This window comes from Equus quagga, chromosome 3, assembly GCF_021613505.1.
Source record: "Equus quagga isolate Etosha38 chromosome 3, UCLA_HA_Equagga_1.0, whole genome shotgun sequence".
Classification (NCBI taxonomy): Eukaryota; Metazoa; Chordata; class Mammalia; order Perissodactyla; family Equidae; genus Equus; species Equus quagga.
The window spans coordinates 12,011,611-12,038,205 of NC_060269.1; the positions used below are offsets into that span (position 1 = coordinate 12,011,611).

At 41.3% G+C, this 26,595-nt stretch overlaps 1 protein-coding gene across 2 annotated transcripts in view; it reads right to left on the reverse strand.

Annotated features, from left to right (window-relative positions):
• The window catches only part of PRSS12 (serine protease 12), a 71,077-nt gene extending 57,168 nt beyond the window's left edge, over positions 1 to 13,909 (reverse strand). The window contains exons 1-2 of one of the 2 annotated variants that reach the window (XM_046657065.1): positions 13,142 to 13,909; positions 1,704 to 1,842 (exon numbers count right to left, since the gene is read on the reverse strand). In XM_046657065.1, coding sequence (XP_046513021.1) covers positions 1,704 to 1,842; positions 13,142 to 13,643 — 641 coding nt within the window. In that variant the 5' untranslated portion in view covers positions 13,644 to 13,909. The remainder of the gene's footprint in view (positions 1 to 1,703; positions 1,843 to 13,141) is intronic. The other variant, XM_046657066.1, reaches the window with a different exon arrangement.
• Between the last annotated feature and the right edge of the window lie 12,686 nt (positions 13,910 to 26,595).

The window sequence follows — 26,595 nt, forward strand, 5'->3', positions numbered from 1 at the left end:
AATTTTAAAAAGATTAAATGCTTACCTGATTATCATAGTAATCTCTAGAATTGTCTCTCTGCAACAGTTTCCATCAACCAAACAGTAAATATTTGGGGTATATCTAAAATATGAATGTGTCTTAACAGGAATAAAGCTGGGCTGCTCTGCTCTTATTATGCAGTTCTTTTTTTAAAAAGCAGACTACTGAGAGATGATATAAGCAATTGGATCAGCTTATCTGAAGTTTATATTTGCAGAATGATGGGTTACATTCTTTCATCAGTCAAGACTAGTAACCACATTGTAGGTCACGTCTCCGCTACAGTGTTCTTGTTTCTTTGCGTCAGTCTCATAAGAAATTTTATTCTTCCCTGATTTTCCGGGGTAGTAAAAGCACATGTAGCTACGTATATAAAGGAAGACAATGACGCCAGCCTACAAATTTGTTCCATCCTCAGGCCTTCAAAAGAAAGTCAACATTCAAGTCAACATTCCTTGTGACATTCCCACCTGCCAATGACTGTTAGCCAGACAAAATACCCTTGATAAAGTCAGTAATTAACATTCCTAAACATCACAACACTTTATAGGCTCTAGCCTTACTCCTTCTTTCAACGCTCATTTTTAAAAATTAATTAAGTACATTAACTCTATTTGCTGACATAAAAGCACCAAAAGTCTGAACAAAACTTAAGCCTTCAAAGTCTGCCTTTACAAAATTCTCACTCCCCACCTTCCTAACGAGAAGACAGGAGGAAACTGGCAAATTAAAGTTCATACTGATTTGACTGGAGTTGACTCACATTTTCATTCACATCATTGTATTAGATATTACCACTCACTGATTACTAATCCAAAATATTTGTAAATTGCAAACCTTTCTTTCAGACTTTTAGACTTGCTTTTTTTGCTAACAAGATATTTTCCACGCTTTCTAAAGATCTCTGGTGATAAAGGCCAAGAAAAACACATGGCATGCGTACTTAGAAAAAATAAATGAGACACAAAAACAGAACAATAACAACAAAAGCAAACCTTTTGTTCCAAAATGGAGCCTTCTGCTCCTGGCGAACCCCCTGGGCACAAGGCAGAAAGGTGCCAGGCCTGGTGGAAGTCAGTGTGCGCTGAGCTCTTTTAAAGGGAGGGCCCCCTAGGGTGGTGGAGGAGCCCGCAGCTCCTCAGGATGGCCGACGCTGCAGGGCAGGTGAAATCTGCCATCTTGCACAGGACCTCCTCAGCGCAGAGGAGGCCTGAGGACATCGTCCCTTACCCATCACGAGATAAGAGCACAGGTGAACATCACCTCCTTCACACACACAAAAATGGAACTTGTGGGTGGCTAAAAGTAGAAAGTCAAAAGCAAATGACAGCAACCTAGGGCTGCAGGCTACTGAGAAACTACAATTCTTCGAATCAAATTCCTTGCTTCTTAGGGCTAAACAATTATTTTGCTAAAGACAAAGACCAAAGGATGCTTTTAACTTCTGACCACTTTGCATTTGCCCATTTCCTCTTTAGCAGGAGTAGTAATATGTGAAATACATTTGTACGTAAGAGAACTCATTCCTTCCATTTGGGGCCCTTTCTTTCCAACTCTTTTGAGAAAAGCGAGAATGAGGAAAGAAAGAATGAGGAGAGAAGATGCAACCTCTTCTCTGGAATGATGGGTGCCCACCATTATTCTCAGATATCAGTAGACTGATTTCGTTTGCTGAACTCACCCCAGCTGCAGCTGCTGACAAATGACTGACGCATCCGAGTCATCCCAGTGGCTGCTACAGACTGTGCCCCAAACTCCATTTGCATACACTTCCACTGTGCCTTCAAACTCATTTTTGCCACCGCCAAGTCGTACTGACCCTAAAGTGGAAAAGAATCCCAAATCCTTTAATAGCAAAGAACAACTTGAACATACTGAGCCAGTCATCGGTCAACATGATTTTTCCACTGAAGTGGTGAAAGATCCAGTCAGAATGCTTTGGCCTCCACTGTTCACGGCATGTGCTCCTTCCTTTAAATGAGGATTTAGCAGGCTCTTTTTTTCTTTTTTAGTAATTAACATCCTGATGTCAGTGCTAATTATATTTTCTTTTTTTATCTAGGCATACAGAAAGTCCAATTACAATTTTAAAAGGGGAAAAATGGAAGAGTATAACTAATGTCTGATATTGATCCCAAGTATTATATTACATCACATATGAAGTTCTTATCACTTATGTATCTCCTTCTATCTTCACATGAGGTCATAGATAGGAAACACAGAAACCAACTTCAATGCTCTGTTCATAAATTAGCTGTTATTGGCTGTTATATTTTCCTTCTATCTGGTTTGTTCATCCACTAAAGAAAAGGAAAATGCTTTTTCCTCTATTAACCTCAAGCAGTAGTCATGAAAATTCTAAAGATTATGTCCATAATTTCAAAAAGATGCTAATGTTGTAAATATCGCCCAATGTGAATCTTAGAGAAATTGCCGCTAAGCAGAGTGGTTTAGTGTAACTGAACGATGCTGGAAATTTAGCTTTCCTCACATACCATCCCTACTTAGCTGCTCCACAGTCCATGATCTGAGTCATACTTTTCAGTCTTTAAAAAAGCCAAAATCTAAAGTTAAGCACCCCCGTATCCCTTAAGTGGGGATCAAGGCCCAAAATTTCTTCTCTTGTTGGTGCTGGTTTGCAGAGTGGATACTGGCAGGCAGCAATTAGGACACTTAATAAGAGATGGAATTAAACTCAGATAACTTAAGAATTTCACAAAATTCTGTTGAAAGTCACTTACGATAGCCTATATTTCATAGGTAAAGAAATTAAGTCCTACCAAAAAATTCTGGGATATTTTGCATATTTCAAAGTTATTACGTGTGGTTTTAAAATAATTTTCCAAAAATATTAGATTCACAAATTATCCATTCATTTCTTTTGCACTGGCCTAGTCATCTACCACTATTATTTTCCATGTTATCATCCTTAAAAAATGCAACCATTTAAAGGGCTGGCCCGGTGGCACAGCAGTTAAGTTCACATGTTGTGCTTTGGCGGCCTAGGGTTCACCGTTCAGATTCTGGGTGCAGACCCATGCACCACTTGTCAAGCCATGCTGTGGCAGGTGTCCCACATAAAATAGAGGAAGATGGGCATGGATGTTATCTCAGGGCCAGTCTTCCTCAGCAAAAAGAGGAGGATTGGCAGCAGATGTTAGCTCAGGACTAATCTTCCTCCGAAAAAACAAACAAAAAAAGAAGAAAGAAAATGCAACTATTTAAGAAAAACATAATCTACTTCTCAAGACAAATATAGTGTCATTTAATTCAAACCAAAGGCAATAATAAATGTAGGCAAAAGATGGCACTGTCAAGTCCTGATTACTCAGGGGAAAACATGAACATGGGTCATTGATATGGCAAATAATGTAAAAATGACTCATACATTCTAAACCTCCTTAACTTGCAGTGAGCAAGAGGAAGCCCTGTCTAGCTCATTGAAAAGTATGAACTGTATAACATTTTAAAGAAATATGTCTAAAGGGTTTAACTGAACTTTAATGACTTTTGAATCACAAAATTTCTTCTATAGAGACATAATATTATGCGTATCACAAATGTCAGCAATTTATTTCAATTCAAAGAACTCATTTGTTCACCTCAAACAAACATTATTGGAAATTGTTTTTAAATTAATCCATTATCTCTTTATTAATTCGGCCCTTCCACCAAATTACTCATGTCAAGGGTTGGAAGAAAGTTCTAGTAATGAAAACAAACTGGAACACTATTTATGCATGTTAAATAATCACAATAACATAAAATACTGCCTAAATCGCCAAAAAGCTATCAAGAAGAAATGATGCATGCATATCGTCTAAATGATTAAGACATTTAGAGATGAGAAGAATACCCTGCATAAAGGATAATTATTACCACGACATCATTATAATGGCAATGATAGAGCTGGAAATCATTTCCAGGTCAACTATCAGTTCACCAGCATTTCTCAGATGCTCCAAACATGCTGTGAAAGCCTGGATTCATTTAGCTGTATCTGCTACATGGCAAGAAATCCAGAGTGCTCATCCAATTTTCCTTTAACAATTGAATACAAATATTTCCAATTCTGGAAAGGCAATTTGCATGTCAGTGACTAATGAAATCTCTGTCAGAATCCACTCCCAACACCAACATCCCCAACACACACGCCTTCCTAGAACATAGTTTATCCTTTCCTTAAGGCCATAGAAATTTCTAAAATATTCTGACACATCATCTACCTTGGACTCAGAGTGAGTTATTTCTTAACGGTACACCATTCAGTGAAGTTCATAATTCCTCTAACAATTATTTGAAAGAGCTTTGAAAAAAATATCAGCATAATGACATGCTCCAAAATAATCCAAGTTTGAACACAATTTATACTAAATATTTGAAAGTTAGGTAGCAGTTCTTGTTTGTTTTTCATTCTACTTTGTTCTTCCTGCATTTACTCTCTGAGAATGGTTCGGATGGTTGAGATCTTAAAAACCGTAACTCATTTCCCTCCATTTACGGATGAGGAATCTATGGGCCAAATGAACTGAGCACCTGCCGAGCCATGACCACTGCCTCCTGGACCCCTGCCCTTGGTACTAGCCCCCTGTCTCCAAACCTGAGCAAAGACCCTGCAATACAATAAGCACCTTTAAAACTTCAGGTATTACTTTATGCATTATGCCATGTTGGTTTTAACCATTCTATGTGAAATATTGCAAGTATCCACCAAACATTATATGGGAATAAACCAACCAGGCAGAAGCATAAGCCAGCATGAAGAGTGTCTAGACACAGCAAAACAGGAGAAAAGTGGCTTTCCGATGATCTACACTTGAGGCTGAGCCTGCAGTGGAGGTTGATTTGTTCCATTGGCTGCAGAAGTTTGTAGGAGGACTATACATGTGCACAAATTTATGGGTACACAACAATAAGACGGAGGAGAAATATCCTTAGCTCAATGAAAAAAGAAAAAGGATGAAACAATAAAGCCATCCACAAAGGGCAAAGCCTGGTAAACACATTTATATTGCTACCCTACTAACAATAAAGTTCTCCAGAGCCATTCCAGACCAAATTCTTTGTCTGGCAAATATGGCTCAATTGTCACAATTTTTATTAACAAAAGCTGATCCCCCCTCCTTTGCTCACACTCTCCCACTCCAGTCAAGGACTTTGCTCCGAATTGTCTCAGCTAATGTCTCTGGACAACATCCCAGTGGATCCAGGGCTACACTGTCTTAAAGTCTCTCAAGCGCCAATTTGGTCAAAACAATTCTATTCTAAATATCCCTATTTTTAAAATGTGTTAATAATAATAATTTAAAATTTGAAGTCTCAAACAGAGGCTATAGGTCAACTATAATAGGCATTCAAATTTACAGACCAAACCAATAATAGAAGAATGTCTGGAACTGTAAAGCTGTGATGGCATGTCATGGAGAGAAGCCTTCAGAGTTCATGAAATGAACTGTTACAAAAAAGCCCACAGTCAACTGTCTCCCGGTATTACAACTACCTTAAAGGCAAAATGTGCCAATGTGCAACATTATGTTCAGAATTCTTCTATCTTAATTCCCTGCCAAAAACATTGACTTTATTGTCATTTTAGTTTACTGTTAATTTTCATCTATGTAGATATGTCTCCAGTTTTATAAAGGAAAAGGAGCATAAAAAATTCGTGTTACAGAAATTTGTTTTATGGACACTTTGCTAAAAAACAGGAAATCCCAAAATGGAGAGACACTCAAGAAGGGTTCTTTTTAACCATCTTATCAGTCTCAATCAATACAAGGTGATCTTGAGGAGAACAGCTGACTAGCTTAAAATTCCCTTCACAAGTTTCACCAGTTTTTCAGTTTTTAAGGCTACTGTGAAAGGTTAAATTTGGTCCCTGCATAACATATTGAAGTGCTAACTCCCAGGACCCATAAATGTGACCTTATCTGGAAATAAGGTCTTTGTAAATGATGAAGTTAAGATGAGGTCTTTAGGGTGGGTTCTAATCCAGTATGACTGTGTTCTTATAAAAAGAAGAAATTCAGACACAGAGAGAGAACACCATCTGAAGACTGGAGTTACACTCCCACAAGCCAAGGAACCGTCAGAAGCTAGGACAGCCTTGGAACAGCTTCTTCCCTGGCACCTTCAGAAGAAGCATGGCCCTGTTGACACCTTGATCTTGCTCTTCCAGTCTCCAGAACTGGGAAACAATAAATTCTGTTGCCTAAGCCACTCAGTTAGGAGTACTCGTTACTCCTAGCAAACTATTGGAGCCATTATGGTATTACCCCTTCCTGGACAGGTAGCAAAACCTCCCTTCTCATCCTGCACACTTGAAGGAGGCCTACGAGAAATATCAGAAAAGGAACCAAATAGGTCAGCTATCTTTGTTCTGTAAATCCAGCTCACTCCAAAATAATCCAAATGAAAAGATATGCCTATTTAGTTAACTAATTAAAATGTACTTATAGAATAGCATTCACTCACTTGAAGAGAAAGAAAAAACAGCAGAAACAGAGACCCATCCCAGTAGTATTTTCTGAATAGAATTAACAAATATTCTAAAAATCTTTTAAAACCATGGTTTGATAAATGAGGAAAAAGAAATTAATGTTATCACACAAATCCTTTCTCATCTATTACTGAACTTCACAGAGGCACAAAACAATTAATTTTAGTCGCTTCTATTGTTCTGTTGGAATCAGATAGAGTGCACACTAGTGACATCAAGCTGTTGCTCAGATCCTTGCCAAAAAGTATACTTAAAGCTGAAAGTGATACAGAAATTTTAGTTTATGAACTATTCAAAAGCATAGAAAAAAGCCCATTACATGTTGGACGATTTAGTACACATATTTGACAAATGAATTAAACATAATCGTACATCTTATACCAAAGAAAACACTGGGAAAATATACTAAATGATTATTTCCTATCTTAATTATGAAATATACAAAAAACCTCACATTACCTAAACGTAACTGACTTAGGGGGTGTTAGTTGAATTTTTCGATTATAATAGGGAGGGCTAGGTTAATTTTGATGTTATTTTCTTCCTACACCCTATTTGACATTACTAAGGTATACTATTTTTTTCTATGATTATATTTACCAATAACTGAAACTGGTTTTAGCATTGTGAAGTAGTAGATTTCGTTCAAATCATGCCATGTCATGCCAAATCAAATCATCTATTTTTTTTAAAGATTTTATTTTTCCTTTTTCTCCCCAAACCCCCCAGTACATAGTTGTATATTTTTAGTTGTGGGTCCTTCTAGTTGTTGCATGTGGGATGCCGCCTCAGCATGGCTTGATGAGCGGTGCCATGTCCGCGCGCAGGATCTGAACCGGTGAAACCCTGGGCTGCTGAAGCGGAGCGTGTGAACTTAACCACTGGGCCAGGGGCTGGCCCCCAAATCATCTTTTAACATATGGAACATTCCCCTGAACCGAGATCCAGTTGAACCATATTTGCCTCCGCTAATTCACATCTACAATTTATAATAATTGTTCATTTATTATTCATGTAGATACCTTTAGTACTGAGAAAAAAAATCTCAACTGGTCTAGTTCAAAATGAGAGAGTATCGAGGAGTGGTCAGTTCTACCCGTTTACAAGGCACTTATTAGAAATTTATAAATGTTATCAATTATTCCTTAGCTAAAAACATTTTACAATATTATCAAAAGAAGACTTTATCCATGGTTAAGTTACCCTTGACTAACAATATATGCATATAATCCTAGCAGAAAATTTCACAAATTGTGTCTTTGAACTATTCACACATAAATGGTAAGAGTATTACCATTTTATTGTACAGCACTGAGTGATGAAATTAAACTACACCTAATATTAATCCTCTTATCCATCTCGCAGGGTAGGTATCACAGGAAAGGTAATGCAAATGCTTAGTATTCTTCTGACATCCAAATCAGGGAGTGGGTGTCCTCAACCAGGGGACACAGGTGATTTCTGATTCATCTTTGTCAATGCTGCTCCTAGTGTGAACTCAGTAAGGTTTAATGAAATCTATCCTTGCCTGTTACAAAGATCAGCATTTTCCACTCTTTGTGTCCCTCTGGTGATCCGAATAAAAAGTATTGAGGCTGAATGTGCATGGGTAGCTTTGAGGGGGAAAGAAATCTCATTACTTTAGTGCATTGCATACAATAAATTTTTTATTAATATTGTTGTGCTGATTTGCAGGAAGAGAGAGGAGGGTTGGGAGGAGGGGATTCCTCTGGAAAAGTAAGATGTTAAAGAGGCAAAAATAAACATTTCCTGATTTTCTAACAACACTGTCCCAACCATGTAGATGGCAGTGGAAACAACTGTTCCTAAGGGCACAACCGCATGCCTGTTTACCATGCAGACTGAAGGGAGCCACTTCAGAGGACTGCTTTCTTTACAAGTTAATTCGGGGGGGAGGGGGGAAGCTTAAAAACTAGAATTAAACATCTTTATCTTAACAATTATGGAATTATTCATTTCAGACATAAACTTGCTAGCCCTGCAAACAGCATCTTAAAACAAAAAAACATGCTATATCAAGGAAATTAGGGTCTAAATGCTCCTCATCTAGATATGGCTAAAAAGTGGATGTAGCACTTCACAGCACTATTTTTAAAATTACTTATTACTATTTTTTAGTTGCATTAAGTTTCCCAAATATAAGGACAGCCCCAGCCATACTTCTTAGCAGACTCTGTTGGTTTTCTTCAACAGCTACCTCACTTCCTCCTGCCAGGAGAGTTTCCAGCTGTTCAGAGGTTAATCTGGATTAATCTAGGCAATCATAGTAATTGTATTTTCCTTTCCAGAGAGTGCCAGGAAGAAACACTTGATCCAGTCTTGGCCAATGAAATGCGAGAGGAAGTCTGTGGGGGAATTCTGGGAAGGTTTCCTTGCTCTTGCAAAGGGATGTACAAGAAGAAGGGCCTTCTCTTTCTTCTGCAGGTTGTTCTGTCTCCATGTGAAGCCTGGAATAACCACCAGCCTTAGGATTAAAGCCACACTTAAAGAACAGAGGAGCCAAGAGAGTAGCAGAGAAACAGAGCTGTACCACATTGGAGCCTGACTCCTTGTAATATGAACAACATATCTCTTTATTGCTTCAGTCATTTTGAATTGAGTTTTCTACTCTTTGCCATCAAAACCATCATAACTGATCCAAGCCAAGTTCATACCCAAGTTAATAATTATTTGCTTCCTCTTCCAAATTTTCCACAGGTATCTTTATTTTTTGCAGTTAGTCATAATGTATACAAATTTTGTATCCATCTTTTCCCCCTTAACATTACCATAAGCATTTTTCCACTTCTTCTTAAAAAAAAATCTTCACACTAGCAAAGAGTCAGATAATGCCCCAAAGTATTTTATATCCGCCTTAGCCTGAAAAGCAGACCAAGCTCGATATTTAAAATCCAGCCAGGAAATGTATCAAATCTGGTATTGCTAATGTTTTTCAGCACCTGCTACATAGAATCAAGATGCGGCATTTTTTAAAAAAGGGACAGCTTCCAGCCAACTTTTTAATTAACATTCACTTCAAACAACAGATGGACTTCAAAGAGTACAGCCTGTAAACAATAGTACTCGTCCCGCAAGCCCGATATTGCTATTTGAATCAGGAGATTTGGGTGAGTAGGTGCATATGAACAGATTAGCATGACATGACAACAAGTCAGGTCTATGAATCATCTTTTCTGATAAAATCTTAATTATTAGAGCATTGTCATTTATTGTGCCTGTTGCCTGTTTTACCCATCAGTCATCAGTACCTATGGTTGAGTTCCACTTGGCTGCTTGTAACAAAGAGGAGTTGCTAGCACACATCAGGCCAGTTGCCCCATGTGCCATGCCAACCAGATGCTGGAAAGGTGATCTCCCTTCCCAGTAAGAAACCTCTAAATTATTGCAAGGTATTGTTGGGCAGAATCAGTTGCCTGTTAATTCATCCTTCAGAAATGTGAAAATAACCTGGCTCACGTTCAGTTAGTAATTATATTCTGGTGAACCAGGTTGTTACTATCCCACACTAGTCACATAAAAACCAGAGGTGCCATTTTCTAAAACCACACAAAAAGGCATGCCTTATGCTTGATCCTAAACCTAGCAGGATGAAGTCACAGAACGGCGGACTCAGTTAGTCGACAAGATCATCTATCACTATACATTTTAGGTGGGTCCTGATGCCCTCCCATGGGTTTCCCCGATTATGACAAAGGGTCTTCAGCATCCAAATCATCTTGACTCCTCATTAGAAATGCACATTCCTGAGCCAGATCTAGGGCCTCTGAAGGCTAGAGCCCAGGTCTCTGCATTTTAACGAGTCCCTAGGTGATTCTAACAGTCATTATGAGAACTAACTCCCTGGGCTGATCCAGGGTGCTCCATTCCCTGGAATGATTCTTTATTGCTAGTTTGCTAGTTTCACACAACCAGGGCCTGGGCCTCAGCTTTCTCGTTCTCAGACATTTGAGCCACTTCAGTGTCCACGCCCTGCCCTAGCTCACCTGAGATCCCCCTTCCGTCCCTTCAACTGGGCTTCAATCAGGTCTCCACCTCGGGGTCACCAACTTCCTCATTTCTCATGATGCAACTGGATACATGACTCTGGCCTCCAGTTTATTTTCTAAAGGGGGGATCTCATTACTATAAATTTCCTTTCTTTTTGTCTTAGTTGTTTCGGTAAAGAAAAAAAAAAGAAAACAAAACCCAGGTATTTTCAAATCATAAGAGATTGGAAATCATGTGCTTTTGACCCAACATAAATCTCTTTCTACTTCCTTTTAGACTGGTCCTTAAGCTAGAAAAATAGGATTAGTAGACAGCACAGATATTTCTACATGTTTATATAATTAAAGAACTAGAACAAAATGAGCTGTAAAGTGAAAATGTGCACTACTTTATAATGCTGCTATGAGAATTAGATTAGAAAACTAATATATAAAATGATTAGCCCAGCTTCCAATACAGAGCAAATGTTCCATACATCCTAGCTGTTATTCTCAGGCCAGGCTGTTCTGGTACCAGCTCAGAGCTGGAAAAACCCTTTAAATTAACTTACTCGAAAACTACTTTTCTCCACACAAGCAAACCAAAGCTCTGAGAGTAAGAGTCTTACCCTCCACTGTAGAGCTACTGGCAGAGCCAAAACAGACACCAATGTTTTCTAAAGCACAATTTCATATTCTTTCCACCACTCCACAATGGCTTTGTGTACACGCCTAAGCGAAATGCAGGACCAAGAAAGCCATAATGTTCAGAATATGCCAATCATCGTGAAGGTCTGAGTTATGCCCAATCAGAATGTGAGGCGTACATGACAGAATGGGTTACCAAGACTGAGTCTGTGGAAGTAATTAAACTATTACATAGCCAGCAGATGGCTTTCCTGGGGTTTTTTTGGAGGGGTGGGGGCATTTATCTCTCATCTTGGGGGATTTCTTTTGTTTCTCTTGTGTTCAATCACTTTACTCCAGAAAGTACGCCCTATTACGCAGTGTTTGGAACCTTGTCTGGTGAGAATTAGCAATGAACATAAAAGCATCGCAAACAGTCTGTGCTGCTGGTAGGTGTAAATTTCTGTTCAGCACAAGGAGGAGGCAGGAAGCAAAGGACAAGCTACTCTCCTCATTTGGAAATATAAAGTTAAAGGGGTTCCATGTCAGAAAGAGAGCAATAGATCACTATAGTGTTTTAACTTTGAATTCCATTTTTTTCTTTCTCTGTCTGGATATATAGAATATGAAACATGAAATACAATAATAAGACAGTAAAAAACTGTCAATGTTTGCTAAACATGAGATTTTACTACAAATAATCTCTTACAGTAAATCATGAGACAATGCTAGGGCTCTTTGCTTGATACCACCTCCAACTCTTAGAGCCACATTGGCATTCTGTCCATGAAACACAAGTATAGCGATGACTTCATTCTCTGGGATGGAGGATAATTGATCATAACCTTCCTATCACTTTCCTTTAACTCAAAGCACTAATGCACTTGAAGGCACAGAGAAATAAAAAGTTCTGTAGGAGAAGAATGGCACTGTGACGCTAACCTCCAAGTTACCTCAAAAAGGTACAAAATACAACCTATTTCAGAATCCCAATTCATGAAACCCTTGTCACACAGCTCAGATGGAGAGCTGCCAAAAGAATTTTGAAGAAAAATGCAAACTTTGAAGGACAGAAGGTTTTTCTCCTCCAGCTATTAAAGAAGGAAAAAAGCCCTAATATTAAACAAACCCAATAACTCAGAACGAAGCACTGCTCCAAGGCAGCTTATTCACTTACATTAAATCTATAAATTTGATGCTTTTATTACCTCAAAACCACAACATCTCACCAACTTTATCTCTTCACAGACTAATCCCGATTCTCCAGAAATAACATACACAGCTAAATAGCATCCTTGGAAACCGCACTGGACTATATCAAGTTGCTTCTTCCCTAAACAGTTACTATTCCTATCTCCTATCCCTTTCTCTTTCTCACTCACGGATGATGTTTACCATACTGTGCTCCAGAATGTGAACATCATTTTGACAAGTTGTATTTTGGCCCGGAAATTTTGCCATACTTTTTCAAACAGAGATCAAGGGTAGGAGTGAGGCAAAAATTTTATCACATTTTTCCAAGTCAGGGTCTATAGGGAGAGGGAAGGTCATTGGTTGTCATATTAAGTCTAATATTTCTTTTTCCAAAACAAGTCAATAGAAACTCTATCTCCTTTGCTTTGCCTTTCACGTATATACGGTAACGCCCTCAAGGCAAGCCGATCCAGAGAACACACATCCACCGAAGGCACGAGCGCGCGCACACACGCACACAAACACACACACAGTGGCCAGAGACAAGACCGTATCCAGGAAGCCAGGGCGCCGCACCTTGCAGAGAAACGATCACCCCTGACAACCTTGCCTCACGCAGCACGTCTTGCTCATTTACAGTCAAGATCCGCCCGTACTTTGCTGGTATCCCAGCGGCGACCCACCATCACCCGGGCAGTGCAAACCCGCAACCCCACACCCTCTCACTCTCTCTTCAAGGAACACCCAACGCCCTCCCCAAGCCAGGCCGGCTCCCCGCCCGTCCCGGGTCGCCGCCTCCGCCCCGGGGTCGCTCACCGTGTCTGCAGTCGCAGTAACCCCAGTCTACCTTGCCATAGGCGTTCCCGTAGAAGCACCAGGGTCTGCCCGCGCCGTCCGGGCTCCGGCAGAAGTTGTGGCGTTGCCCTCGCAGGCAAGCCCAGCCCGCCGGGGGCGACCGCTCGAGGGAGGGTGGCACCTCTGCCCAGCGCAGACAAGGGGCGCCGAAGGCCGTCACGTTGACCCAGGGCTCGCCGGCCGGACAGCCCCCGGGAAGCCAGCCCGGCGTGCGCCCGGCGGGGAGGGCGTGCGGGCGCGGGGCAGGCAGCGCGGGTGGGGGGCGCAGGACGCGCGCCACAGGGGGCGCCGGAGGTGGCCTCTGCTGCCGCTGCTGAGTGGGAAGGTAATAAGGGTACTGAGGACCCGGAGGGGGCGAGCGGCGGTGGCGGTGGTGGAGGGGATAATTGGGGACCGGATCAAAGCTGACCACTTCGCGGAGCGCCCCTAGAATCAGAGCCACAGCGAGGCGGGCGAGCGTCATGGTGCCCGAGCAGCGGGGTTTGATCCATGCTCCCCCGCTCCTCGGGTTCTCAAGGGGAGGCGGGGAGGGGGCGGGGGCGGGGCGGCAGCCTCGGTCGGATCCCCCACGCGCGCCCCTCCACCCCCCGGGCGCAGACCGCCTTCCCCGCCCCACCTCGCCCCCGCCGTGGTTCCCCCGCAGCGCCCCTGCTCGCCACCGCGCGGACAGTGCAGTGCCGAGCTCCGCGGAGCCCCGATGCGCGGCGGGGACCCTTCCGGGCGGCGGCGGTGGGGCCCGAGCCCCAGGTGGCCGGCAGTGGCACGAGCCCGGAAACTCTGCCCCCTGGCTGCGGCCGCGGGGCGCTCAGTGTCGCCCGGAGCCGGACCTCTGCTCGGCCCCTGCCCGGCTCCCGGCTGTCAGCCCGCCCTGCCCGGCCAGACCAGCCGCTGGCACCACTGCGGCCTCGCTGTGCCCGAGCCAAGCCCGAGGGTGCCAGTGCGGGGGATGCTCTTGGCTGTCCCTTGCCAGCGGGCAACAGCAAGAACGCCCCGCGTCTGGCGGCTCCCAGGAAGCCTGGCACCTGTCCCTGCAGCCATCTCTCCTTCACCCAGGTGCCGTGTCTCCTTTTCTCGGTTTTGAAATCTTTAGAAGACAACTGAGGATGGATTTCGTTGTCTCTCTCTCCTGACAAGTCCCAGGATAAAAGTTATCAAAGCCCACAGGGAACGCTGAAGCCTCTTTACTGAACCGTGAGCTCCTCAAGGACAGGCCCACGTTCATTCAGCTTTATATCCCAGGATTTAACACTCTGCCCAACACTTATTAGGCTGCAATAAACATTTGCTGAAATTAAATTCCTGAACCGACCAGGGAAAGGCGCTTGAGCCCTTCTGCTTCCTGCCTCCTACCTTCCACCCGGTGGCCTGGACAACACCAGTTGTTTGGTTATTACTGGGGCTCAGTGAGGCCATCTTAATACCAAATTTCCTTTCTAACCAGAGAAGACTTCATCCGTCCGGGCCTCCATCCTATCCGAAAAGCCCGTCCCTCTAACACCTGCCCCGTTTTTGCAGGGCCAGGGGCTCGAGTTAAGCCGACTCACTTGCCTCTCCAAAGGGGACTCTGCTGCAGGCAGTTTAGCCTGCACCGTTGGCCTGACCTTCAGTTTTGCAGCTACACTGTGCTTGACCTTAGGTTAGTCGAGCCCTTTCAACAGCCCCCCCCCCCCCACCCAAGAAAGTTGGCTTAGAGTTTAAAAAACCACTGGAGCTGGATGTTTTAGGATTTCCCCTTTCAGTGAGTTGTTCCTGACTACCCACTGGAGTTAAACAAGGAAAAGGCAGGCCATAAAAAGGGTAATCTTTTACTTTCTGGTGCAATCATGTTTCAGTGTGGGGGAGCACTGCTTTCCCGTAATACAACGTATTCTGAAGAAAACCTGAGCATGACTTAAACGTTTACTCTTACAACCAAGGTTTCAATTAGAAAACGAATTAATTTCCTACACCTACCTCAAATAATCGGTCTTGGTTTAACTTTTGTGAATCATCTTACTGGTTTTTTATTTTTGCACTCCTATTAATGAAATATTTGATTTTACTTCAGAGAGAATTGGGTCAATGAGTGACATTAGGAATCCGTGAATGTATTTGTCAAATATTTATTCAAGGTGTTTTTATTCAAAAGCTCTTACCCACTATTTTGTTTTCTTACTAGTGCTTTTCTGGCTCCAAAAGCATAGTTAAAACTGTACCTGGGGAAGAGAGTGAAAGATAAAATACATACCTGGGACAGGTTGATTTACTTATTTAGTAAGGGTCGACAGAATTCATGAATCACAGATTCTATTTTTTTAATTGAAGAATAACTGACATACAATATTACATTAGTTTCAGGTGTACCACATAGTGATTTGATATTTTTACACATTATGAAATGATCATCACACTAAGTCTAGTCGCTGTCACCATACATTACAATATTATGGACTGTATTCCCTGTGCTGTACATTACATCCCCATGACATTTCTTTTTCTTTTTTGTTTTTTGCTCTTTGGTGAGGAAGTTTGGCCCTGAGCTAACATCTGTTGCCAATCTTCCTTTTTTTTTTTTCTCCCCAAAGCCCCAGTACCTAGTTTCATACCCTAGTTTTGTTTTTCTAGTTCTTCTACGTGGGATACGACAGAATTCCTTCATGAGTGATGCTAGGTCCGTGCCCGGGATCCAAACTGGTTAACCGTGGGCTGCGGAAGGAGAGCGTGCAAACTTAACTGCTACACCACCAGGCCAGCCCCTGACATTTCTTTTATAACTAGAAGTTTTTACCTCTTAATTCCTTTTACCTATTTCCCTCATTCCCTCATCTGGCTCCCCTCTGGCATCTACTAGTTTATTCTCTGTATCTATGAGTTTGCTTCTGTTTTAATCACAGATTCTTGATATAATAGGTGACAATTCTAAGAGGAGTCACCCTTTTCCTTTCCAACTGTCTCTCCACCTTCTGCCACTCACTTGATGGCCCAGGGAAGGCTCACCCTGGGCCTCTGGCTGGCTTGTGTGGACCCTGCTCCCCTCCCCTAGTAAGCATGGCTCCCGTATCCCCTTGCTTTCACACTTCCTGGGGGTCTGCAGGCAGACCCAGTTCCCACACATTCATGTACCACGAAGAGATGGAAAAATGAGAAGTGAGTGGAAGATAAGATTGTTGGAACTGAGCTCCGAGAGGAGGGAGCCTGGGGCAGGCTGGCCTCTCCTCCAGCCCCTGTACCACCTAAGAAGAGTTGAAGATTTTCTGAGGCCTACTTATAGCTAACAATTACAAAGCTGACACATACAAAGTGGAGTTACCCAGAGAAAATTCCACATCTGGACTTAATCATTTCAGTTTAAAAACACAGCTTTCTTAGAAAATAAAATGTCATTTATGTAATTAGACTCTGAATTTAGGGGCCTCAATTTGGGTTTTGCCCTCTATTTTATAGGAAAAGTATGATTCAAACATACCTGTTCTTCACATATTACGTCCTCTGCTAATATTGTCCTTCCCTTTCTTCTTTCATTCCTCCTTGGTGGTACCAACAGGCAGATATTTAGGCTTTCCCAGTCCCGATCCGATCCCCAGAATGCATTGTCCCTCCCACCTCCGTCACATCACAGTGTGCGTTATGGGGGTCCGGGGAAGAGCTGCAGGGGGAAATCCTCTCCTTCTGCATCCATTAGGCGCCCACTAGCCACACCTCCCTCTTCAGATTCTCATCACCCTCTATCACAGACACGGAAGCCAGAGAAGAGGCCGAGGCAACTCCACCTTGTTACGACTGCACTGCTGATTTTCCAATGCCTTCAGCAGTAACAAAGGAGCAAGGAAAGGGAACAGAAAGAAATACAAGACATCTCTCAGGCACTTCCCACCACAGTTCTTAGAAGGCCCCAGGAGACCCCCATAATCCTTCTTGCCACTTCTGCCGCCTCCCATTTACATCATGCAACCTTGTTGATTTGGGGCCCAAGAGCTCAACTCTTCCCCAGCCACACAGCCTAAAACCCAGGCGAGTGAAGGGTGGAGTCTCCCTACCCACGTCACAGCAGGGAGGGTGGGCAGGCTTGGGGTGGAGTGGGGTCCACACATGCCTGTCTGCCTACCTGCACTTTCCCCCGGCAACTGGGTTATGGATGAACATCTGGTTTTATGGTGGTTTAGGGCGTCATCTTACTTCACATACATGGCGAGCTGAAGAGCTCTTGTGTAGTTTTATTGGGAAATATAACCATATGCATATTATTTTTACAGAGTTCCAAAAATCAATACATCAAATAACTTTTGGAAAAGTTCCATTTACAGTTTGGGTACTGCCTGTATCTGGAAAAGCTAAGAGCTTTTAAACATATGGCATAAAAGCAGTATTTATTTGTATACTTCCAGGTGCAAAAAAATTGTTAAAAGAACAGTGAGCATTGCTCTTTCACATAAGAGGGGAAAAAAATAAAATAATATGAGGGCTGGTCTAGGGACTATGGGAGATTTGAAATTATAAGACATTATCAGGTCTTTCAAGGGGGGAAATACAATAATACATATAATATTTAGTTAAGAGTTCAAGGAAGTTGAAAGAAACTTTTAGTTAAAAGTTCAAGAAAATAGGGGCCAGCCCGGTGGCATAGTGGTTAAGTGCACACACTCTGCTTTGGCAGCCTGGGGTTCACAGGTTCAGATCCTGGGCGCAGACCTAGCTATTGCTCATCAAGCCATGCTGTGGCAGTGTCCCACATACAAAATAGAGGAAGATGGGCACAGATGTTAGCTCAGGGCCAATCTTCCTCACCAAAAGAAAAGAAACAAATTTCAAGAAAATAAAGAAAGATCCATAAAATAAGTGAGGAATTGCTAAATGAATGGTATAGTGATTCAGAGGCTGAGGTTTCCTGTTAGTAGGTCTCTGGCAGTGGAGGTAAAGTTTATACTTCTTCCTAGGATTGGTCACACTTTTCTCTGCCAGCCCTCAGCCATGAAGACGTCTGAGGACCCACAGCAGCAACAGCAGTCCTGTATATCACCATCTGTAACCATATATAAGGGCTGTTGACCTTACATATGGTGTCCAAGAGGAAAGGAAAGTTCTGCTTGACTCATCACATCCACAATGCTCGCAAGAGTCGTTTGATCTCTACTTGTTCTCATTGTTTAAAGTTGAATTTTATAAAACAAGAATACCTTTTTTTAGTTTCGATTTCTTTTTTAAAAACCATCTAACCTTGGCTTAATACCCATATGGAAATTAATTGCATAGATTCATTTCCAGGGTTACCCAAATTATACATACTAATAGAGGGAGATAGACATGGATATAGATATAGATACCTCCACAAAAGTGGTTACTTTGGCCTTGGAATCAAACTGGTGCTCAGTCTAGCTCAGGTCCTACTCACTGTGGGATCTTAGGCAAGTTCCCCTTACTTCCCTAAGCCAAAGGCTCCACAGCTGTGAAAAGGGGACAGTCATTGTACTTGCATCACGCATCTCTGTGAGGGGCAATTGAGACAATGCATGTAAACTGTTGAAGACGGTGCTCAAAAAATACCAACGATGGTGTGATAGAATTGTCTCAGTAACTGCCTCTGAATTCTTGACCCTTCAAACTGAGGCACCCTGTGAAAAGCTGCCTCAGCAAAGCAGGACCTTTGTCCAGATTTCCCTTCCTATCCTGCTTCTGCGCCTCAGTCATTTCCCCTCTAAGATGGATGGCAGTCACGAGGCTGCCCCAGCTCTGCTCATTCGAGCACTTGTCCTCTCTGACGTGCTCTCTTTCTCTCAACAAGTGTGGGCCCTGAAAGCCAATACAATACTATTTAGAGTTAAAACACTTTTCCCGAGCAGTTTGTCTAAGTGTTAATGGTGGTTTTCAAATCCCTCAGTTGCAAGTGGGCTGTGGCCACAGGTGAAAGGAGTAAAAAGATTGAAAGAAAGCGGCCTAGAGCTGCTTGCCAGTGGTCTGGGGATCACAGAGATGTAGTGCTGGAAAGGACGCAGAGCTCCAACTTCCTGTCAGCGCAGGAATCCTTTCCAGAACTTCCTGACAAGTGGACTTCCAGCTATTTCTCAAAAACCATTGCTGAGGGAAATTCCTATTTGGAAGCCAGCACACCCCATCTCTAGAGAGTCCAAATTGTTGGAAAAATCTTCCCTCTCTCTGAGCCAGGAGTTGCCTCCAGGTAGAAACCTACTTTATCTACTGATTCTGGTTCTGTCTCCTATTGTTTTGGTATCAATTTAGAATCCAGCAGACCTGGTTCAAATCCCTGTTAAATTATTTATCAGCTTCTTGGCCTCTGGGGGCACTAAAGACTCCTTTCTCCCAGCTTCTCTCTACCCACCTTCGAGAAAGAGATGTGCTGATTTGGAGGGGACAGATGCAAGAATAGTAATTAGTGCCCATCGCTGGGGTCCCTTATGGTGTCATCATGTGAGATATAAATAAGTCTGTATAAGCATAAATGATCAGTGCCCTATTTTCCCTCCTTTTGCTTAGTGTTTTTCCTCACTTCATCATTGGAATCTTAAGAACCAAAGAGCTGAGATTTGGGTATGCATTGAAGCTGAAAGGGAAGGAGAGAAGCCATTTAGCAGTTTGGCCTCAGTGCTAGGAAACCACTTTAGGGTTTGGGATCAAAGCCCCAGGTAACTGTAGAAACCTGCATTTGCCTGGGCTTGTCCTCTACGCATAAATAAATGTCCTGTAGGGAACTCCTCTGGCGGCGCTGGAGGGGGGAGGCGGGGGTGGGGGGGGTAGTGCTGTAGGTGGGGGCAGAGATAGGACTTAAGAATCCTGGCTCCTGGTCAGCCATCAGTCACCAATAATCTCTGTAAATATAGCTTGCCTGACTGCAACATGGAGATAACAATTCTACTTTACAAAGTTATAAGAATTAGAAATAGTATGTTAAGTGCTGGCCACTGAGCAAACGACTATCATTTAAGTACTTGAAGACAATTATCAGGACTTTTCTGCTTTTTCTAGACTAAATATACTATTACTCCTTCCACCATTTCTTATTTTCATGCCTTAGGTTGGAACCCCTTCTCTGGTTAAACCCATGTGTGGCAACATCCTCATTAAACTGTAGCTCATAGAATTAAAAACAATACCTCAGGTATTATTTGCCCATTGCAGATTTGAACGGAAAAAAAGTTGCCCTTGTTTCAAACACTACATTATGATTGCATCAACTTTTTCACAGCCACATAACATTGGCTCTTATATAATAAATATAAGGTTACCTAAACTGTTGTTAGTCTGACAAAATTCTCCACATCCTTTAAAGTCCTGTTCAAACTGTGAAATCTTCCCTAACCAAATTCTGCTCTTGCAATATGTGTTGCCTGGCATGCGGTACACACAGAATTTCCACAATCACAATCACATTGTTTCAGATTCGTCTTCGTTATAAACTCCTCAATGGAAAGAACCATGCATTCCACAGTGACTGGCCCTTAAATGGCAGCCAATAGACAATGAAATTCAGCACAAAAAAGAACTACTCGGCATGAAAAGACACGGAGAAATCTTAAATGCATATTACTAAGTGAAGGAAGCCAGTCTGGAAAGGCTACATACTGTATGATTCCAACTATATGACATTCTGGAAAAGGCACAACTATGGAGACCGTAAAAAGGTCAGTGGTTGTAAAGACTTGGGATGAGAGAAAGGGAGGGAGGGATGAATGAGCAGAGCACAGAGGATTTTTAGGGCAGTGAAAATACTCTGTATGATACCATAATGATGGATACATGGCATTATACATTTGTCCAAATCCAGAGAATGTACAATACCAAGAGTGAACTATAATATAAACTATGGACTTTGAGTGATTATGATGTGTCAGTGTAGGTTCATCAGTTGTAACAAATGTACCACTCCAGTGGGGGATGCTGATAATGGAGAGTATGCATGGAGGGGTAGAGGTTATATTGGAAATCTGTGTACCTTCCCCTCAATTTTGCTGTGAATCTAAAACTGCTCTAAAAAAACTAAATATTAGTTTAAAAAATGGCAGCCAATGAAGTCACTGAACAAATGAGAACTTCAAATAAAATGCAAATGAGTTTTTAAAATTTTTTATAATATGCAAATTAATGTCTACAAAAGAGATCACAAACTAGCAATGAGCCAGATGGACCTGCCATCCAGATATATTTTATTTGGTACAGAATCATTTTAAAAATTAAATTTCCTGGGGCCAGCCTCATGACCCAGTGGTTCACACGCTCCACTTTGGCAGCCCAGGGTTTTACCGCTTCAGATCCTGGGCACGGACCTAGCACTGCTCATCAAACCATGCTGAGGTGGCATCCCACATAGCAGAACTAGAAGGACCTGCAAGTAAAATATACAACTATGTACTGGGGGGCTTTGGGGAAAGAAGAAGAAGGAAAAAAAAGATTGGCAACAGATGTTAGCTCAGGGCCAATCTTTAAAGAAAATAAAAGTTGAATTTCATGCTTTATTTAAAAATCAGTAGCTCGTCCATAAAAGTATGGATTACTAGCTTCCTTTGTGTATCTGTTAGAATGCTTTTGGCTATAAGTAAAAGATACTTGAACTCAAATTACCTTAAAATAAAGTATTTTAAAGGATTACATAATCTCATACAATAGGAAGTACTAAGTTCTCCAGGGTTGATTGCTTCAGTGCCTAACTATGCCATTGAGGTCCCAGGCTCTTTATGTCTCTGCTTGGCCATCTTAGTGTTGGCTTCATCTTCAGACTGCCAGCAAATAACAAGACATTATATCTAGATAGAGCCCCTGTTAAGAAGAAGAAAAGAGACTTGTTCTTTCTGTGCCTCCTTTTTAGGAGCAAAGAAATCTTTCCCAAAAGTTTCCTAGGGGATTTCCCCTCACACCTTGTTGGCCATTATTGGGTCACATGCCTGTTTCTGAAACATTCGCTGGCAGGGAGAATAGACTTACTATGATTACCTTGGACTAGTTATCCTGAGTGTAATGGGTGCTTGGGCAGAGATTGACCTATGTATACTACACCTTGAAAAACCAAAAGACCTGGTGACATTGCAACCAAAATCCTCACATGGCAACAAGTGTCTATAGCCGTTTTCATCCTTAGACTTAAGGAACAGTCCTCAGTTCACCATGGTCACCATCTGCCTGGACTTTGTAAGCATTTGAGTTTACTACACCTAGTTTATACTTTTTATATCTAGCAGGAATTTCATGCTAAATTATGATGTTTCATGGATATTTCAACCTATGTATTCTGAAGACTAATGGTGAATGGGTAATTGTGTTACTATTTATAGCGAGGTAAAAAATTTTTGTCCTACAAACTTAGTGGCTTAAAACAATAAGCATTTATTATCTCACAGAGTTTCTGAGGGTCAAGAATCTGGGAGTAGCTAAGCTGGGTGGTTCTGGCTCAAGGTCTCTCATGAGGGTGCAGTCAAGATGTCCATGGAACTGCAGTCATCTGAAGGCTTGACTGGGCCAGAGGATCTGCTTCCAAGCTCACTCAAGGAGCTGTTGGCTGAGGCCTCAGTTCCTCACCACATTGACTTCTTCACTCACAACATGGCACTGGCTTCCCCCAGTGCCAATGATCCAAGAGAGCAAGAGAGTGACCAAGACAGAAGCCACAAAGACTTTTATAACCTAATCTCAGAAATGACATACCATCACTTCTGCCATATTCTGTTGCTCACAAAGTAAACTAACCCTGGTACAGTGCAAGAGGGGACTACACAAAGGTGTGAATTTCAGGAGGTAGGGATCATTGGGGCCATCTTTGAGGCTGGCTACCATAGTTATGTTCCACAAAATTGCTCTGTAACAGAGAAGTGAAACAGATACTTATTTGTAGTGTGGCTGTATGTATTTTCCAAATGCTAAACATCTTGAGAGTTCATTGTCAATTAAACAATCACTTTACATGAAACATAGCATCAGCTGTAAGCAAAAGTGTCTTAATTTCGCCACAACTGCATCTCCCACTCCACATTATGAGCAGACTCAGTCTTGTTCTTTGTCTGGTTGCGAGAAAACAAGATTTAATCAATGAATTCAGGTATCCAGACACTTAGTAAAATACTCCCAAGTGTACCAGGGCCTGATAAGACTTAACGTATCAACCAGTGTGGAGTTATTAACATTTTAACAAGAAAAAAGAATGCATGGAATGGACAAAGGGACTATGAGATTTCAGGCATTTCCCTGAACTGAGTCTTGGGGGAGCAGAGATTTGAACAAGGAAGATGCCTCCTGAAACTAACTGTATCGTTTGTAAGACTGTCTATCTTAGAATATTGCTAGAGACAAAGAAACATAAAGCAAAACAAAAATAGCCATGGTTTAATTTGATGAGAAGATTACAAACCTTTTCAGTTAAATAGTATTCACTATCTGTAAAACAAACAACTCTTGACATTTTGTAATGCAACAGAGTTTCTTGTCCAAAAAATTAAGCTACACACATTATTGTTGCTTTCCTACACACCCTCACCTGAACAAAAAAACCCAAAGCATCAAAGAGTTTATATTTATGCATAATACTCCTATAACAACAAGAAACAAAATTAGCTGGTAGAGCTGAAATCAGAAAGAATTTCTTTACCCCCTCCTTCCATAAAACAGTTACATTGTGAAGGACATATGTCCTCATTTTGGTACTGAAAGATAGATACAGTTTTGAAACAGAGACTCATTGGCAGTATTTATAGCTGAGTTGTGTAATAAAACAAACTCAGGGCATTAAAAATATGACGTTACTCTAGACTAGTCTTTATTTTTAGAAGGCTTAGAAACCTCTACCCAGTGTGAAAAGGCTGTACATATGACTGAATGTTCTTTGCTATCAAGTGGTCATTAGAAACATGAAATACGGTCAGTCGGTCAACAAGAAAAACAATACTTGGCACATAGTATCAGTTATGTCGGAGCTCACAGCTGAGTCTAAGCAAAGGAAACTTTATGGAAGATGCTGGGTTCCATCTAGGAACCTAAAATAAGCCGTATTAACCAGTAAGGTTTTGTTCTGTGAACGAACGGCTGTTAATGCAATGCATATGTGTTGTGGAATGCTGGTGTTCAGAAATAGTTTAAGTAAGTTATTTCAAAGAAATCAACAATAACTTTGAATGACATTAACCTTTGGAAATTAACCAGCTCAAACAGGGCATGTAATGATTAAAGCAGAAGGAAGAAACCTGTTAAGAAATAGATCTCTTAAAGTGAAGAGTTTAAAATGTTTAAACACTGAAAGTCAACACAAAAACCTAAAGAATAACATCAGTTTTAAGAAGATAAACAATGCCACAATTTTCAGTTTTGATTATGATACATAATACTCTTTGAAAGCTATGATTTCGTATTTTATAATTTTCTATATTCTTTTATTTTCAAAATACATTTGACAAAGAAGCAGAAAGAGCACGACGAGCAAAAATACCTTTAAGTGCACCCATTTAGTAGCATCCAATCAATCACTTAAAGATACTCCGACTTTTTCATAATGAAGGAGAATTTTTTTCAAGTGGTTAGATGGATTTGTGCTGGCTGCAAGTAAGCTCTCGAGTGAGGTACTGGATCTCATTCACTTCTGGATCCTCATTATTTAGTGCAAGCTTCCTGATAAATATTGTCCACTGATTCAATCTCCAGTCTCTTATCTAGTTCTCTTGACGGTCAGTGGCTTACCTTTGTGAGATAGCTGGCTTGAGTGAATGCACAGAACGCAGTGGAATGCAGAGGGTTTTCTCCTGCAGATTTAATGGAGTTTTATGGGAAATGTTAATAAAAACAAAGAAAACTAACTTTATTTAGAATATTTTGTTTTGCTACAAATAACGCATTTTCCCGTTACATTTTCTTTTTAAGTCTCTCAGAAAATGATTGTATTAACAATTTTAGAGGGATTGTAACCTACACAATTTGCAAGCGTCTGGAGATGAATTTGGAGCAACACCAACAATTTTTTAAAAAGTGCTTTTGGTGGTCAGAGTAAGTTACACAAATGCAAAATCAATCAGGGAACTCATACAACCACACTATATTTCTCTTGCAAATACAGGAGACTGCTGAGATTTCACTGTTTTTTATCTAGCTTCACTGGCCTACAGGGCTCACGGAGTTGCAGGATATTAAACAATCTTACAAACAATTCTGAATGCAAAATAAACAACTGTATTTAAATCAGCAAAATGAAGGTATGCCATGTTCAGGAAAAACAAATAAGTGGATCTGATATTTTGGGAAGTTATGAAGTTGGAAAAAAGAGATGTTATTAACAAAACTGCTATATTTAAACGAGAAGAGATGATATTAAACAATGCTAGTATATTTCAAAGAGAAACTCTCATTCTCTACATTTGATTAATCATAAACCTAGGTAACTTCAAAGGGGTTGAAAATTTTTTGACTGCTTGCTTTTTATTTGCAAGTAATAGAGCCAAGTTGTTTTCTCTTTTTGTATCCCTCACTAAGTATCTACCATGGTTCATTCCAAACTGAGGGATGTTGTAAATGCCAAATCAGACTTCAGATGAACTAGTAAGGAGAAAACCATAAAGAATTATAAACAATAAAATATATTTACTAGATTTAAAAATACATCCTTCTTCCTTCAGATGTGTCTGCCTGTTGAACCCTAGCTCATATTCAAAGCTTGCTTTAGCAGCATAAAATTTATAGTCAGGTGAAGAGTCAAAGCAACTGTCTCAAGAGTGCAGGTTAAATAACTAGAGCTGACACTAACTGAACGCTTATTATGGTCAAGTTCCTGCAATAACCACATGACCAATCGTTCATTTAACACATATTCATTAATCCTCCCCAAATTCTATAATATAGGCATCCTTATCTCCTTGGAAAAAAAGCAAAGAAAGCTGAGGCTTAGGGAGTTGAATCAACTTGCCTAAATCTATACAGGTGGTTAGGATGAAGACGCGATCCCTAGGCAGGCCTTTAACCACATTCTACAACAGAAAATGTTTTCTTTTCAACTGAATTATCCTAATTGTTATCTTCTACTATAAATTTCAGTGCAGACGTGCAATTCAAAGGCAAAGACACTGCCATTTGTCATAGGCGAAGACAAAGATCTTAGCCAGCTACATTAACTCATAAAGCTATACCAAACTGAAGGCCAGAATCAGGTTTTAGTGAATTGCAGCCATGCAGCCATACAATTCAGAAATGTAGATTTGAAGGACATGAATTTTGGTCTTGTATCTGAGTTTACCAGGTAGGTTTTCAGACTTGAGCACCAGCTGAATATACACATCTGGCCTATTGAAAAGCTGGAAAACTAAACAGAATGAAAGACCACCACTTGCCACTCAGCTGAACACCTGGCTATGAGTTTATCACATAGGAGAGTTTTAATGGCATAATTTGGCAATTGCCAACACAGGCTCTGGGCTCAGATAGCTTGGGTTCAAATCCATCTCAGCAGCTTACTACCAATT